The sequence below is a fragment of the Pseudorca crassidens genome, chromosome 18 (assembly GCF_039906515.1).
Source record: "Pseudorca crassidens isolate mPseCra1 chromosome 18, mPseCra1.hap1, whole genome shotgun sequence".
NCBI classification, from domain to species: domain Eukaryota; kingdom Metazoa; phylum Chordata; class Mammalia; order Artiodactyla; family Delphinidae; genus Pseudorca; species Pseudorca crassidens.
Genome location: NC_090313.1, coordinates 69,062,628 through 69,080,813, shown reverse-complemented (window position 1 = coordinate 69,080,813; position 18,186 = coordinate 69,062,628). Strand labels below are relative to the sequence as shown.

The following is an 18,186-nucleotide window of genomic DNA, read 5'->3' as shown; positions in this document are numbered from 1 at the left end:
CCTCTCACTGTTGTGGCCTCTCCCGTTGCGGAGCACAGGCTCCGGATGCGCAGGCTCAGCAGCCATGGCTCACGGGCCCAGGCGCTCCGCGGTATGTGGGATCTTCCCGGACCGGGGCACGAACCCGTGTTCCCTGCATCGGCAGGCGGACTCTCAACCACTGCGCCACCAGGGAAGCCCTAATCCACGTTTTTGTCTCTATGTTTTGCCTATTCTCTATATAGCATATAAAGGGAGTCAAACAATATTTGTCCTTTTTTTGTCTGGTTTGTTTTACTTAACATGTTTTCAAAGCTCTTCCATGTTGTAACATGTATCGGAACTGAATTCTTTTTTATGGTTCACCAGTATTTCATTTTATGTACAGTAGCACATTTGGTTTATTCATTAATCTTTTGATGGACAGTGGGTTGTTTCCACCTTCTGAATATTGCGAATAATGCTGCTCTTAACATTGGACAACAAGTATCTATTTGAGTCTCTATTTTCAATTCTTTTAAGCTTATACCATTAGGTATAATGTATATAATTGAGTAGAATTGCTGAGTCATTTGGTAATTCTGTGTTTAATTTTTTGAGGAACTGCCAGTTTTCCATAATGTCTGTATCATTTTACATTTCTATGAGGAATGAACAAGGGTTCCAATTTCTCCATATCCTTTCCAACATTTGTTATTTTCTCTCTCCCTCTATTTTTCTTTATTTGTTGGTTTTAAAATTATAGCCATTCTTAGTGAGCATGCATTGTGGTTTTGATTTGCATTTTCTTAATGACTAATGAAGTTGAGCATCTTTTCATATACCTATTCAAGTCCTTTCTCATTTTTAATTGGTTTTTTGTTGTTGTGCTTGAGTTGAAGGTGTTTTCTATTTATTCTGGATATTAAACCCTTATCAAAAATATGATTTGCAAAGGTTTTCTTTGATTCTGTGGGTTATTTTCATTTGTTGATAGTGTCTTTTGATGCACAAAAGTTTTTAATTTTAACAATGTCCAGTTTATCTATTTTTGTTATTGTTACCTATGCTTTTGGTATCATGTCTTTGAACCCGTGGCCAAATCCAAGCTCACGGACACTTCCCCTATGTCTTCTTCTCATAGTTTTATGATTTTAGGCCCTAAATTTAGGCCTTTGATCCATTTTGAGTTCACTTTTATGTATGGTATGAGATAGGGATCCAACTTCATCCTTTTACAAATGGTTATCCGGTTTTCCCAGCACCATTTGTTGAAGAGACTATTCTTTTCCCATCAAATGGTCTTGCTGAAAATCAGTTGAGCATAGATGCCTACGGTGATTTTTAATGTAAAAGTAGTCCCCGCAAATTAAAAGAAAAGCAATTTTAGAATAAGTATTACAAGTTTAAATAAAGTTTCCTGTTACTTCATAATTTCACTACTCAGGAGTAATAACAATTAGTCATTTAATGTGTATCCTTTCGAATTATATTTCTACACGTAAGTGCAAAATTATTTTTCTTGTTATTAGTATAAGCAAAAATTGCTGTTATAACAGCAATAGTTTACAAATTATGTTTTCCAGTTGATAGTGTAGAGCAGTGCTGTCCAATCAAAATATAATGTGAGCCACATACACCTTTAAATTTTCTAATAACCACATTTAAAAAGGTAAAAAAGAAATAGGTAAGATTAATTTTAATAATGTATTTTATTTAACCTAAATATAATTTCAACATGTATGTAATCAGTATAAAAATATTTAATGGAATATTTTACATTCCTTTTTTGGTTCTAAGCCTTTCAAATCAGGCATATATTTTATACTTAGAACACATATCAGGTCACACTAGCCACATTTCAAGTGCTTGTACTAGCTGCACATGACTAGTAGATGCTGTACTGGTCAGCACAGCTCTTTCTTCCATATGTCTGTTTTATCTTTAGATTATCTACGAACGTTTTTTGACAAGCTAAACTTGCATAGTAGTTTCGTAATACCCAGCACTTTTATGATAGTTGTATACAGTTTAGAGCTCTTGATGCTAATGGTATAATTTCCCTTATATTCATATTTTACTGTATCTTATTCTTAAGTTATAAAGTTTTGAGGATCACTCTCTGATACACCTATTCTTAGCTCTAGAAAAATGACATTCAAAGACCATCATCAAGAGTGATACCAACAGTACTATAAACTTAAGATAAAATAGTTGTACATCAGTCATGACTCAAAGACATAGTAAGCTCTTAAGAAATGTGTTCTGTTATATAAATGTAAATTATATTTTTCATGATAAATCATATAAATTAGAGAAAGACAGCCATTGTTATTTCATTGATTATAGACAAGTACAGGATTTTGTTTTATTGGTTTTATTTTTGTTGTTGTTGTTTTGTTTTTTCTGGCTGCACTGCGAGGCTTGCGGGACCTTAGTTCCCCAACCAGGGGTTGAACCCGGGCCCCGGAAGTGAAAGCGTGGAGTCCTAACCACTGGACTGCCTGGGAATTCCCGGTTTTAAGTTTTAAAATTTCTTTTTCTTCAAAACTACATTCTAAAAACCCTATTTTAGCTTTTACTGTTTTCCTACCTATGTAGATCTTAAAATATGAAACATTTCCTCTATTTTCTTATTTAATAAATTTATCATTTCCTTGATTTCTTCTGATCATTTCTAGTAGCAGGTAATAAGGAAGGAGTATCCTCTAGAACTCAATATAAATGTGTTTGTATGTTGTATATATTCATAGTTACAGAAAATGCTCTGTTTAAAAAATATATTGTAAAACAATCTAAATTATTTTTAATCATAAGTACAAACATAAATATATGTGTATGTGTATATATGTTCATAAGAATATTTGTAATAAAAAGTTGTGTTAAATTTATTTATACAATTTAGCCACATACTGAGATCCTGGGAAACCTCATTGTATTTATCTTTATATGATACACCAACTCTTCTTTTAGTAATCAACTTGGTATATTTTCATGTTGTGTAATGATTTTTCTGTGGCTGACCATATCGATCATCTCTTCGTACTGATCATTGATTATTCATTTCTTACATTCAGTTTTTCCTACAATGCTTTTAGTAAGATGTTCATAAAAATAAGCAATGGAAATGAAAAACTCATACTTTGAATACTTGCATATTTTTTTTCATTAGTTTTATTTTTTGCATACATTGAAAACACTCATCTCTGTTTTTCTCTCTGCATAGTATTTTTTACTTCAGTCCTTGTACTTATTAATTTCTCTAACATTGCAAGAATTTATAAGCATGCCAGTTATAATGAGCATTTGTTATAAATTTTTTGAGGAATATACCTACTTCTTTTAGTGGCGATTAATGATAAGTAGACATGAAGGATATAGAAAGTAAAAAATAATTCTGGAGTTCCAGAAGACTTAATATCTCAATTTAACCTCCCATTTTTACCTTGAAATATTTTCCATATTTTCAAAGAATCTGAGATGGATTAAGTCTCTGAGGACATTAAGTTGGTTTACTTAATTATACACAAAACAAAAGGGAATGAGAAGTGTGCGCTGAACTGACAGAGAGGAGGAAAAACCAGTGGGGGAAAATATTATGTGCTGGGTCTGATATTTCTACTGGGTTATCTAACTGCCATAAAGTGATTGTGAAGAGAACATAGGGATTTCATTGTCATCCTTCTGGAACCTATTTGTCTTCAAAGTGTTTCGTTTCAAAGGATCCTTAACTTGATATCCAATTCTTTGAAAAAGTCCTTCATCTTAAGGCAATGTTATACATCCATGTAGAAGAGTTAAAAAATTGTGACAAAACTGTCTAAAGACTTGGCAGCTGTCTGCAGGCATTCAAACCCAGTTTAGTATGTTTCCCCATGAAGATAAAAATTTGATGCCCACATTTAATTTACACCTTTTCTTATGGCTGTTCATTTTCTTCAGTAGCCGAGCCAGTGTTTGTGTGTGTGTGTGTGTGTGTGTGTGTGTGTGTGTGTCTGTGTCTGTGTCTGTGTCTGTGTCTGTGTCTGTGTGTTTTCTCAAATGGCAGAAGACTTTGGAATGATTTGTAGATAAGATTTTTAAAGATACATTTTTTCCTGTCATTGCCAAGAAATTGACTCTGTTGAAATGATGATGTTATTATTATTATCCTTTTGTATACATTCTCATGTATCCATTTGCCTTGTTTTAAGTAATTTCTCTAATTCTACATGTCAGAATTGTTAGGGAGCTAGGACAGTGATTAAAGTTTCCTTTCCCTTTCCATATATATCCCATTTCTTAACTCTCAATGTAGTTTATGCCTCAGCAACTACAGCAGACACTCAGTTCCTCCTGTGTGCCGTGTGTTTTTCTTGTCACAAAGCTTTGCGTATCTCCCCTTTCAATATTATACCTAATTATTCTTTTGAAACTTCTAGAATCAGTTACATAGTAATATGCATTTAAGAAATACTTTTTGAAACATGCATCAGTGTAAAGGAATATAATAACTGCATAACCTAATTCATTGCTCACATTTTTTACATGTTCATTATAAGGTAACACTTTCAGTCTTACAAAAATATCATTTATGGTTATAAAATACCATGTCAGCTGGAAAGGACTATAGTAATGGCCTTAGTTTAGAGATGTAGACGCTTCAATAATTATGATGTAATTATGATGCAATAGCATACTATTTTACAAATGAGTAGAAGGAATTTAAATAATTGAACAATTTGAAGGGAAAAGTACACATCACTTCATAATAACTAAATTGCTCCATGCTGGCAAGTTAGGCACGTTGAGGTTTGTGTGTGTGTGCAGTCGTGTTGAGAGGGAGAAATGACCACAGTCAGTGGTTCTCAGCACTGACTTCACATCACAATCACTTGGGAAGCTTTATAATAATACTGATGCCTGGGCCTGACGTATCCTTAGAGACTACTCCAATATGACTGGTGCTTTCTAACAACATTCCTATTGATTTTTTTGTTCAGTCAGAATTGAGAACTCACAGGTTTAAGTGATACCATAGATTTTGGAGAAATAAATTCAGTTCAACAGCAAAGATACATTGAGTATGTACAGTATGCCAGACACTTGCTACTTACTAGATGTGCATAATTAGATAAAACAAGATCCTTTCTTTTATTAACAAGTTTATGATCTAGTGGGGAGAAATCACTACAAGTTATAAATAATTATATTTCAGAGGGAATGTTCCATGAGTAATAAAAGTTACATTAAGTGCTGAGAAAATAATGATGTAGGCTTGATCCCATTTTCCATTTCCAAAGTTTTAAAATTATTTTCTCTTTACACACAAGATTTATTGCTTTGCCAGCATAAATTCTTGTTATAATATTGCCCATTTTCATAGGAGTAAGATCTAAAAATTCATCTACAGAATAGCATACCCGAAGGAGAATATGCCGTTTGTTATACTTTGGTTACTTTTTCCTTCACATTTCATTTTCTTCTTTACACTTAGGCATTCTTGTTTACTACCCAATACTGTATGCCGTATTTTGCCAAGAATGTAAAGAGATTAGACTTTTCGACTAAAGATGCCCTCAAAATTGATTATTTGTGCTGCTTGTACAACTGTCATTCAGAAATCATTAAACACGCTTTAAAACCCTCATTCAATTGTAAGATTTTCTGAGAAGGAAAATATACTTCATCTTGTGAGGAACGTTTTGTTGTTTCCCCTTTTTCTCTTTCTCATTTAGCATTTTTTAAAGTAGCTGAAAGAAATGCACTGTGTTTTCCTCATTGCCTTATGAGATATATTTGAAATTCACCATAACAATGAGAGATTAAAATATATAAGTCTCATCCAAAATTCCAGAAAACAGCTGATGAAAATGTATGTTTAAAATTTCTAGCTTTACTGCTACTTTTATGTCTTAAGTCATTCCTTCTCTAACTCTTCTATTGAAGCAGCCCCCTGGGATGCAGTGGATGAAAGGGTGATACAGGCTGTAACCCATGCAATCCACCGTAACAGGAACATTCTATGCTCTTATGTTTTAAAATTTGTATTTTACTATATTATTCTTATATGACTTATAATTTTAAATTAAATTACATGGCTTTTTTTTTTTTTCCTCCCAGACTCCAGGGAGATGAATATGTATGTCCTGGGACTTAGTATGTCTCCTGCCTGGGACTTTGATCTCATACCACAGTTTGAAAAATAAAAATTTTAAACTAGCTTTCTTAAAGAAAGACAACCAGTAACATTTTTTCCACCTTACAAATTGTTAGTATTAGTTAATGTAGTTAACAGAAATTGACTTGATAAATTGAAATTGTCCAAATTGATTATTGTAGTTGATGAAGAATTTTGAAAATCTTCAAAAACTGAATTATACTCTTTTAACATTAGGTGAAATCTACTTGGTCCTTACTTAGGTCAAGGCCTGCAAAATTACGCTTGTACTCCCAGCCATATCATCTTAAAACATAACCAGTAGACTTCTGTGGTAGAGAAGAAAATATTCATGTTTGGCAAGCAAATAACTAGTAGAACCTAGAAAAAAGATACCAGGAAATATACTACTTTATACACATAATAATATAAATTTTATACATAAGGATTTTTTCTGTGTTTTCCATCTAATGTTGCTAAACTTCTAGAATTGAACTCTTTTTGCCTTAATGCTGTAGTATAGTCACTGTGCAATTTACATCATCTATTTCTTCTGGTTCTGTGGTTACCACAGACAAATAAAATATGGCTCTTCCTTCAAAGATACAATATCTAAAATCTAATCATATAATGTGCATATAAAACATACAAAAGTGAAGTTGCAGAGACATGGAAAATACTATTAAGTTATCAAGTTTTAAACTCTTATATTAGAAAGTTGGCATTTCGGCTTTTGTTGTCTTAAAATCCTGTATCACATAAGTGTTTGATATCTACTTATGTCTGAGGAAATAACAGGACAGTTAGAGGTGACAGAAGAGCAAGATAGAGTCTGTAAAATTTTTTGCTTGGGCTCAGAGGAGGACAGAAAATATCTTCCCTCCCTATGGATGGAGGATGGAAAAAAAGAGAGAGAGAGATCCTTTCTTCTTTCTGTGATTAATAATGCTCTTTCATATCTCCACAGAAAAAGAGCCCAGTTAGATTATGCTTCTGTGGGAGTAGAGAAACACTTATGTTCAATTAGTTATGAGCATTCTTAACAGGAACATTTTAAGAGGTTTTATTACCTGTCACATGGCCTCGCATTTCTGATAATACCAAGAGGTGAATTGTACATGAATTGCAGCTTACCCAATAAATCACCAATAATAGTATTTATTGAGTATTACTTATGTGTCTCATGCCGTAGCTGGTGCTAAAAATTAAATATTAAGATTTAAAACCACATTTCATTTCACAAGACCAAGGCAAATAAGACCAGGGAATTTACACTCTTCTGGAAAAGAATTACACTACCGTTTACAATTGTGTTACTTAAGTCAGGGTCCCTTCCTGAATACCGTGGACTATTTTATATGTGAACAAGAAAAGAAAAACTTCTTCTACCCCTAGTTTTACTCTTTTTCTGAAGAAAGAAGTATCCTTATTCCTTTCCGGGACACCCCATTCTTTAATGCCTTCTTCAAGATTTCCCTGTCACCATTTCTCTCTTGTAATCAGTGTTTCTCTGACTCTTTCATTCTCTATGGTTTACAACTGTATTTAAGTCTCTTCGCCCTAAAAACTATGAACCGATTTTTCTCTCAGCCTCCTATCCTATTTTTTCTTAGCTTTCTCCACAGAATTCTTTGAAAGCATATACTCCGGTTACCTAACCTTCTCTTCCTCAATTCCCTTTCATTCATCAGCCCAGCGCAATGGGCTGCATTCTAATCGCCAGATCCAGTGTTCGTCATACCTGACTTTTCTGACATGTGGCAACATTGACAGTGTGATAATATACAAACGGTGTGATAGGTTTCTAATGCTTAAATTCAAAAAAGAAAAATCTGAAAAACTTGGGAGAATAAAGGGAGAAAGTCTCACCATCACAAAAAGTTTCAAGAAAATTCTCTTGGATGAGACTCCAATCCTTCTCCCCAATGTGAGCTCTTCTTTGGTAAGAAACTTTGAGAAAGAGCAATTCTGTAACTTGAGGAAAGAGTTGAACTCAAATACAAAGCCTTTCGATTGCATTATATTGTCATTAAAGAAATTTAGGAATTATGTTGCCTGCTTCTTCACAAAAACAATTCTGGAAGAAAAAATATATACATTGCAATGCTAAATTTTCATTCAAAATATGTCTTCCTTATTCAAAACCTCTCTATAATCTGATGAAATTATTTCCTTCTTGACAGTCTGTTAGTGTGCATACAGGTCTCTCCTGATTCTTCACAGAAACTGTGTTAGCTTTACAATAGTTCTGTAAACTGTTTCTTAGATCTGTATCCACCTTTTATATGATTTCTTCCCTTAGAGTCATGTTTTGGGTTGTTCACGTTTGGTTCTTTCCCACATTTTGAGCACTTGGTGGGTTTGCACTCCTTTGCTGCATTGAACTGAAGCTTGGTCATGTGACTTTGACCAGAAATGTGAGAAGTGACATGTGTTACTTCTGGGCAGAAACTATAAGAGCCAGTGATACTTAAACTTCTTTTCTTTTCCCTCCACCTTGGTTGCCTGTAGTGTTCCAGACAATGGTTACATTGTCAGTCTAGCTCCCAAAGTGAGGGTGGTGATGAAGCAGAGCAGAACACGGGCAGTGGACTTGGAAATTGAACAAGAAATAAACTTTTGTTTTTTAAGCCCCTGAGATTTTGGGGCTGTCAAAACATTATCTTGTTTCTCCTGTTTGATCTACTCCTCATTTTGGCAGAGCACACCATCAGTAGGTTCTTTTTCTTTCTTCTTGAAAAAGTGGTTGAAAAATAAATGTTTATGCATGTCTGAAAATGTAACTCTTTTGTCCTCATATTTTATCGATAGCTTAGCTGGGTATAATGTTCTGAGTATTATGTTCCTTGTGCTGTTGAAGGTGTTGTTTTCTTTTCTCCTATTTTCCAGTTTTGCTCTAGAGAAGTCTAGTGTCAGTCTGATTCTTGATTTCTTGTATAAAGAAATTTTTTTCTTGTAAGTCTTTTCTTTAACCCTGTTCTAAAATTTTATGATGATGTGCTTTGCTGGGGATATTATGTCATGTACTTAATTCCTAGGAAATAATTTAAATTACTTTGATAACTTCCTCTCTTCCATGTTCCCTATTCACTCTTTCTACAATTCCTACTCAATGGATATTGGTCTTTCATCAGAAGATTCTCCACTTTCCTTATTTCTTTATCTCTCTTCTTATTGTTGCAACTCTTTTATCTTTTTGTTCTATTTTCTGGGAGATGTTTTCAACTTTGTTTTTTAAGCTGTCTCTTTTTATGTTCTCTTTTTAAATTTTCAGATTTCTTTTGTTGTTGTTGTTGTCCCTAGTATCCCTTCTGTACTGTTGTCTTGATCTTTGTCTTTCATGTCAGGATGTCAACTCTATGTAATGATTTCGGAAGTGTATTAGTAGCTCAGGCACCAGCTCATGTGTCGGCTCTGGCACCTGCTCTAGCACCTGTAGAGCTAGAGCCAGTTCTAGCATAAGTTCTAGAGCTACATACAGCTCTGGGACCTGCTCCAGCTCCAGAGCTGAAGCCAGTAGCAATACTAGAACTAGAATCAGCTTTAGAACCAGCTATATAACTAGAGCCAGCTCCAGAGATAGAGATAGTTCCATTATTAACTGTAGCACCAGCTCTAGCAGCAGCTCCAGAGCTAGAGCAAATTCCAGAACGAGTCCTAGCAGCACCTCTGAGCTAGAGCCAGCGCCTGCACTAACTCTTGGATAAAGGTAGATCCAGCTGTAGAGCTAGAGCCAACTCCAGCACTAGCTCTTGTACCAGCTGCTTCTTAGTGCCAGCTCTGGCTTCAGCTCTAGAGCTGGTATCAGCTCCAGATCTAGAGTCATCCTTATCTCCAGTTCTCACACCAGGCCTGGCACCAGTGCCGGAATTAAAGTCAGTCCCAGAACTGGAGCCAATTCACAGCCAGTTCTAACACTACTGTCTGAGCTAGGGCCGGCAATACACCTAGTGCCAACTTCAGCAACATATCCAGCAGTAGCCCCAGAGATAGTCTCTCCACAGCTAGAGCCAGCTCAGGCATCGCTCCTGGGCCAGCTCTGCAGCTCGGGCCAGCACCAGCTCTAGTGCCAGCCCCTGGTTCTGGTGCCGACTCTACCACCAGAGCTTTCCTTACCCTCCTCTGGAATGACATCTTTTTTGACTTTTGTACTTTTGTTTTTGTGTTTCATATATTTTGTGGTTTACTATATTTTAATTTTGCAGTTCACGTACAGTAGAATTTTAACTTCCTAATCATTAAAAAAATGGTATTAGTGATTAAAGGGTCTTGTATTTTTTTTTTATTTTCTTGAGCCAATGTATTATACATGGATTATTTTCTTTTGAATAGTGCTATAATATTTTGCATCTGTTCTTAAATTTTTCTAGATCCTTTCTTGTCCCTTTCAACCGCTGCTTTTTCTAATCTTAAAATTGTGAATGGTTCCGAAGCATCAGCCTAGGTCATTCTATCCTCTTTTTGTTTATTCTTCTGTGGAGACTTTTGCCTAATGCTGTGCCTCAATTAATGCAAAATATATGAGGAGAGTAGTAAGTCATTTTGTTAAAATGTGGGAAAAAGTGTTGCCAACAATTGTTTTTGACAAAAATGATTTGCAAGTTTTAATAAGTTCAGTAAAATGCAACAAAGATCTTGTCATTTGGATAAAAGTTATGGCAGCTAAAACACAATGGCTTTGCTAAAAACAGAGTCATTTAGCTTTTTATTAGATCATTACTGTCCCCAGACTATCATGTCCCTTTTTCCAAGTTGTTGATTCTCTCTCCTGGGGAAATATAGATTCATGATTTGTTCTTCTAATTCTTCACAAATTTACTTAGGACAGAGAATGTTTACATCCTAAGTACCTACTTTTGGGGACCACATTTATTCCCAGCATGTGTGCAAAGCTTTAAAAGGGAAAGTGATCAGGAACAGAGTGAAGGGTTGACATGGAGACTGTGTTTCCTCAAGCTGAATTTGTGGCCAGCACTTAATTAGTGGAAAATCATGGAGGGAAAGTCTATAGATGAGTGGCATGACTGATCAATAAGGATTTTCAATAAAAATATGTTAGGCAAGTATTATTTATAGTACCATTGAAAGGGATATAATTTTTAATCCAAAAAATTCAATTTGCCAGCTATATTAAAAAGACCAAGAACATTGAAATCACTAGAATAATAACCAAAAAGTTATCTAAAGCATATTCTAGATATGCCGTAGGAAGAGTGTAAAACAAGCAATATTTTACAGTCACAGTGAGTTTTGTCCCTGTGACCTCACTCTCTATCTTAGTCGGCATCACTGGGAATTCAAAAGCACCTTTTTAACTAAGTAATACAGGACTGCTTTTAAAGTTTTGATTTCTTGCAAAATAACATTTGTTAAAAATCTTTTGGAAAGATTTAGAAGTAATATCACGTGGAAGTTATTAGGATCAACATGATCCTTAAACCAGATGTTACTTTTGTTTGCATGCTCATTTTTCTTACAGTTGGTTTGCTTTCTCCTTTTAGGAATGGCAAAATTCTATTCAGAAGAATGCAGGACTTGCATTTATTGAACTCATCAATGAAGGAAGGTAATTAATTTTACAAATTTTAGACAACTAGTCAGTGTACATTTTATTCCACTGGGTGACTGCTCTTGCCTACCATCTGTTCCAAAAATGTGTAAGAAAATATATTTTAGTTAAATGATTCATCACACAGGTACTTATACTTTAAAGGAGCAAAGTTTAAAATGTTAAACATTTTTATTTGGCGGAGGGGAAGCAGGTATGAAATAAAGGGACAAACTTTATAAGGTTTTTGTGAGATCTGAGCCACGTCTTACCAAGTAGTAAAGTTGTTTTACATAGATCAAGTGAACCCAATCTGCAGTCCCATCTGCCACTCCATCTGTTTTCAGAGCCGTGTTCAGTGTTTACTCCCTCACTCAGCCCATCTCAGTTCATGTGAAATAGTTTTATTCGACCATGTCATGCTATCTAGTATCCAGCTAAAAATGTGAGAGAAGTTTAATATAGGAACTATAAAGGTCTGGTTAGGAATCTATTTAAACCATTGTTAAAATGATGCTGTGGTAAGATTTTTCACTATGATTTTTCCAATACTTTATTGGCAATGGATACACTAAGACAGATATAACTGTCACCATTTTGACATGTTCAGCTTCTATCAGCTGAAGACCTGCGTCCTTTACAACTTGAGTTTCTTCTATGATATAGTGCGTTCTTTGGAAAATAATGACTGAAGATTTGGGGTAATCTATTTCTTATTTGAAACCAGATTTAATTAAATTGATAAGGTAATAATGTTACTGTATGTAAAATTTATCTTTATCAAGGGAGGTGTCATGAAAGAATATTTTATGAGCTACTCTTCGAAACTTAGTTTGTATATGCTATAAAAACCCATTTTGAAAAAAATTAAATGCAATTTAGTATTTTTGTTCATCAGTGTATTATATTCTGAGAAATAGCCTTTGTTTTTATAACAATTCATCTTATTGTGTATTTCTCACTTAGATATTTTATGATTGAATTGCTTTTAGTCATAATACTACAACTCTAAATATTAAAATAAATTTTTCATTCACTGCCAAGCAAAAGATGCAGGAAAATATTAGTTTTCTTTTATAGCATAAATAATAATTTTAAACATAATAATACACTCTACTTCTTGTAAAACTTTATGGTGAAAAGAATTGATAACAATTATTATCCATCTTCAGGCAATGAAAAAATAGAAAAAAAAAACTTTTGCCCAGGCGGCTCATTGTCATATCAGTTATAGAAATCTCTCACTTCACATACACCCTAGTTTTGCTAATTTGTTTCAACTGTGAAGTAAAAACAAAAATTATGCTGTTATCAGTAACTCTGAAGACTTAACAAATTGAAGCTCCAACATTTAAGATTAAGATTATGGTTATTGTCTCAGAGAAGGAGGAGAGTGAAAATTTTGCTAATAGAGGTTTTTAGCTTTTGAAAATGTTTTGTTGTTCATTGGTAGTGTTTGGAGTTTATTTTGTTTGGTTTTAGGAAAGGAGTTGGAATTATAGAAAGTAGTTATAATATTTAAAAATTTTTAATCCATGAAAACCTCAAAATACTCATAATGTTCTTTGTGCCATTCTAGATTTGTGTTTCCATTTTTTATACTAATAGTTCCTCCAATAAAGATGCTTTTGGAACAAATATTGAAACATTATGGCTAGCTCTAAATACACAAGAACATCTCATGTATACATTAATACAGCATATGTCTATTCAGCACCTACTATATACCAAACACATTATAGGCACTGGGAATAGAGAAGTGAATGAGACAAACATGGTGCAAAATTTTGGAGGAAAGGCAAGCATTAGACTAGCACATACAATAACACAAGGGTGCTGTGATAGGGGTGTTACAGGTACTAATGCAAGCATAAGGCAGAGCACTTAACCTAGTCTGGAGGGGTGCATTCTCCAGTTGGTGGGGTTATCAGGGTTTTCAAAAAGTGTATCCAAGCAAAACCAATACCGTGAAACAAAAATAATCTTTCCAACAAATGGTGCTGGAACAACTGGACATCCACGTGCACAAAAATAAATCCAGACACAGACCTTACACTCTTCACAAAACTTAACTCCGTGTGGATCACAAACCTAAATGTAAACTGAAAAACTATGAAACTCATAGAAGATAACAAAGGAGAAAATCTAGATGACTTTTTAGTTATAATACCAAAGGCATGATCCATGAAAGAAAGAATTGATGAGCTGGACTTCATTAAAGTGAAAAACTTCTGCTCTACAAAAGACAATATCAAGAGAATGAGAAGACAGCCACAGACTGGGAGAAAATATTGGCAAAAGGCACATCTAATAAAGGACTGTTTTCTAAAATATACAAAGAAGTCTTAAAACTTAGCGATAAAAAAACAAACAACCTGGTTAGAAAATGAGCCAAAGACCTTAACAAACTCCTATCCAAAAAAAGTATACAGATGGAAAATAAGCATAGGAAAAGATGTTCCAAAGCATATGTCATCAGGAAAATGTAAATTAAAACAAGGAGATACCACTACATACGTATTAGAATGGCCAAAATCCAGAACGCAGACTCCAGCAAATGCCGGTGAAGAGGTGGAGCCGCAGGAGCGCTCACTCACTGCTGGTGGGAACGCCGGGCGGTGCAGCCACTTTGGAGGACAGGTTGGCGTTTTTATAAAGCTAAACTTATTCTTACCATGGAATACAGTAGGCGTGCTCCTCGGTATCTGCCCAAAGGAGTTAGAAACTTACGTCCACACAGAAACCTGTACATGGATGTTTATAATCATTTTATTCATAATTTTCAGAACTTGCAAACAGCCAGGATGCACTTTAGTAGGTGAATGGATAAATAAATGCCCACTTATTTATATGATGCATCCAGACAATGGAATATTTACTAATTAGTACTAAAAAGAAATGAGCTATGAAGCCATGAAAAGACATGGAGGAACTTTAATTGTGTATTATGAGATGAAAGAATCCAATATGAAAAGGCTACTGTATGATTCTAACTATATGACATTATGGAAAAGGCAAAACTATGGACACAGGAAAAAGATCCGTGGTTGCCAGGGATTAGGGGGAGGGAGGGATGAATAAGCAGTGCAGAGAGGATTTTTATGGCAATGAATCTACTCTGTATGATACTGTAATAGTGGATATATGTCACTTTACATTTGTCCAAATCCTTATAATGTTCAACACGAAGAGTGAATCCTAGTGTAAACTATGGACTTTGGGCAATAATGCTATGTATTAATGTAGGTTCATCATTTGTATCAAATGTACCACTCTGATGGTGGATGGTGATATGGGAAAGAGGATGGGTTGGGGGAGGGGGGTATCTGGGTCATCTCTGTATCTTCTGTTCATGTTTGCTGTGAACCTAAAACTGCTCTTAAAAATCGCCTATAAAAAGAATGAAAGGAGGAGGTCCCCTCACCACAAAAAAGTATACCTAAACAGAATGTCATCTTAGTTGAGAACTGAGAGATGATTAGGACATAGCTAGGTGAAAGAAAATGAAAAATAGAAGAATAAAATTCTGGGCTGAGGGAATAGTGTAGTGCAAAAGCCTGGAGGGAAGAGGTAGCAAGACATGTTGCTGGAGAGCTCTTTTCACTCAGCCAACAGCTATTTCAGTGCATGTTGTGTGCCAGCCACATAGAGGCAGGCAAGGGCCATCCCTTCATGGCAAGGGTCATGCCATGGAGGGGTTTGTAAGCTGTGCTAAGGGTACAGGGCTGTAGTTGAAGAGGTTTGGCATAATCTGCCGAGTGACAAATGGATATCTGGGGCTGCAGACTGGAAGCGAGATACCGATCTGAAGTTTCAGAATCCTTTTGAAGAGAATGGTGTCGTAGAGCAACCAATAGTGGCTATGAGGATGGAAGAAGTGTACAAATTTGAAGTATCTTTTGGAAATTAAATCTATAGAATTGCTGATAGATTGGATGGTAAGAGGAGAAAGAAGGTACTTTGATTTCTGGCTTTAATAGCTGGATGATTTATAGTGTAAGCATAGTTTACTTAGAACAATACAGAAGGAAGGGCATGAATTTGGTGAGAGATATTTTTACTTTCGGTTACACTGAATTTGTAGCACCTATGAAAGTTCCAAGTGGAAATGTTAAATTGACATCTTAGAATTTGGATGTCCAGCTCCAAAGAGACAGCTAATATGGAGATTTAAATTCAAGAGTTCTCAGTTTTTGCATGAGGTAAATGGGGGATAAGGATACAGGTGTGATCAGGGAGAGTGTGTGGAGTGAGTGGAAACAAGCGGCCAGACTCTCGCTGCTGTGTCTGCTGGGAATCCTCTTTCCCCACATCTTCACGTGATTGGCTCTTCCCATCATTGAGGAATCAGCTTAAATGTCACACTCATAGAGGCTCCCCTGACCATCTTATTGTGTTATCAGACTTCCATTACATGACTCTACTTTAACATTCAATAACATTGTCTCAAAATCTTTTCTTGGTTTACATGTCTTCTCGCTAAAATGTACTTCCCTTCAGAACTCGTGTCTTATTCTCTGTCTTATTTGCTGACATATCCCTGGTTTCTGGAATAATAATGCCTAGTACCTATTTTGCAATCACAAATATTTGTTGAAGGAATGAAGAAAAGAATGTTGAGTAGAATGTTTGAAAAGGAATGAATAGTCAACAAGAGGATTTGTAAGTCAGGATTAAAGGCACCACTGGAGTCAGTGACAAGAGGAACATGTTGATTTCATTCAAATTTATACCGGTGAATGAATACCTACGTGCTAAAGATGCTGGGTATAGACCCAGGCACTGCTCTAATAGAGCTTTCAGTCCAGTGGGAACAACAGTGTTAGGTTAAGTAATTACTGATGTAATAAATGTGCCAAAAGGCAGATAGAGGATGGGAGCAGATAACTGAGGGAAGTAGGGAGAGTAGCTTGGATGTTTTCAGGTGAGAAGTGAGCGGGAGGTGAGTATAGACAGTAAGTACTTACAACTATAAGAAGGTTGGCCAAGAAGGGGAAAGGGTGGTTGCTGGTGGTGGATAGGGTTTTAATTTGAGGAGGAGGAGGGGAGTAGAAGGAAGGATTTGAGTACTTTAAAATGCTGATGGAAAGAAGCCAATACGGTGGGAAAGAAAGAAGAAAAGGTTCTACTCAATTAAAAGAGTACAGTCTCTGAGAGGGGTGAGGCAGAGGGACAGGGGTTAGCCTTCTGTGGATGAGTATTGAGAAAGGATGCAGGCAATTAAATTGGTGGCAGGATTCAGAGAGTTTTTGTAATGATGCCTTCTGTTTTCTCTATAAAGTGGCAGTTAGGGCCATTTTCTGAGAATGAAGGAAATTTGGGGAGGTAAGTGTTATACTTGAGAAGAGTAGAAAATATTGAAAATAGCCAGTGTAGAGAAACTGGGGAGTGAAATGACTAAGGAAACACAGGAGACTTGCCAGTGTTTGGGGGACCGGATGGAAGATGCTGTCTTTGCTATTGTAGTGTTTTCCCCAGTAGTCCACAGGACAAAGACGATGGGCATTGCTTTAAGACATTCACTTCTCTAACTTTAGTGAAAATAATCTCTGAGCACCAACCCCTCCACATCCCTAATCCGGATTAGGTGCCTTCCCATGTTCTCAAACCACCTTCCATTTTCCCCTGTTTTATACTTACCATACCATAGTGTTAGTGCCTGTTTATTTGTGGTGTATTTTTTATGGCTATTTCCACAGTGCCTATTATAATGTGGAGCACGTGTGTATTATTTGTAACAAGTTTAAATACCAGTTCTCCTAATGATAAACTATTAGATTCTAGGCATGTAACATAATCTCCCTCTGACATTGTTTCACATCTTACCTAGTTTCTCTGAAGGTTGGATGTAATATATGACATTTATTACAACTACAGTAATATAGACACTTTAAAAATGGAAGGTTATTTTGGGCTTCCCTGGTGGCGCAGTGGTTGAGAGTCCGCCTGCCGATGCAGGGGACACGGGTTCGTGCCCCGGTCTGGGAGGATCCCACATGCCGCAGAGCGGCTTGGCCGCTGGGCCTGCGCGTCCGGAGCCTGTGCTCCGCAACGGGAGAGGCCACAACAGTGAGGGGCCCGCGTACCGCAAAAAAAAAAAAAAAAAAAAGGAAGGTTATTTTGTTAGTTTTTGTTACTACGTACAGTATATATTCAGAATTTTGCCGACTCCTATCTTTAGTTTGGTCCATTTCCTTTCAATTTAGACCTTTCTCTTTCATAAATTTGAACTGGGAGTTCCAGATTAAAAAAAAAAATCATATTGAGATAGTTCTGATGTAGTTACAGTAAAGACACATTCCTCAGTTTATCTGGCTTCTATTTGTTGATGCCGACTCTATACTAGGCACAAATTAGATTCTTTACGTACACTCTTATCCCATTTGCATGGACATACAACATGTTTCTTAACTTTTTCTAATAGTGTAAAATGAAACATACAAAATATTTTCTCTTGGTTGTTCGAGTATGTCTTTAATTTTCCTTGTGGGAATGAAGATAAAAATCTTTAAGTGGAAATTGTTATAAATGTTTATCCTAC

General features: G+C 35.6%; 1 protein-coding gene across 7 annotated transcripts in view; it reads left to right on the top strand.

Moving 5' to 3' along the window:
* Window positions 1-18,186, top strand: part of NBEA (neurobeachin) — a 630,249-nt gene that overhangs the window by 301,370 nt on the left and 310,693 nt on the right. For all 7 annotated transcript variants that reach the window (XM_067713386.1, XM_067713385.1, XM_067713382.1 and 4 more), the window contains one exon: window positions 11,599-11,663. In XM_067713386.1, the coding sequence (XP_067569487.1) occupies window positions 11,599-11,663 (65 nt within the window). The remainder of the gene's footprint in view (window positions 1-11,598; window positions 11,664-18,186) is intronic.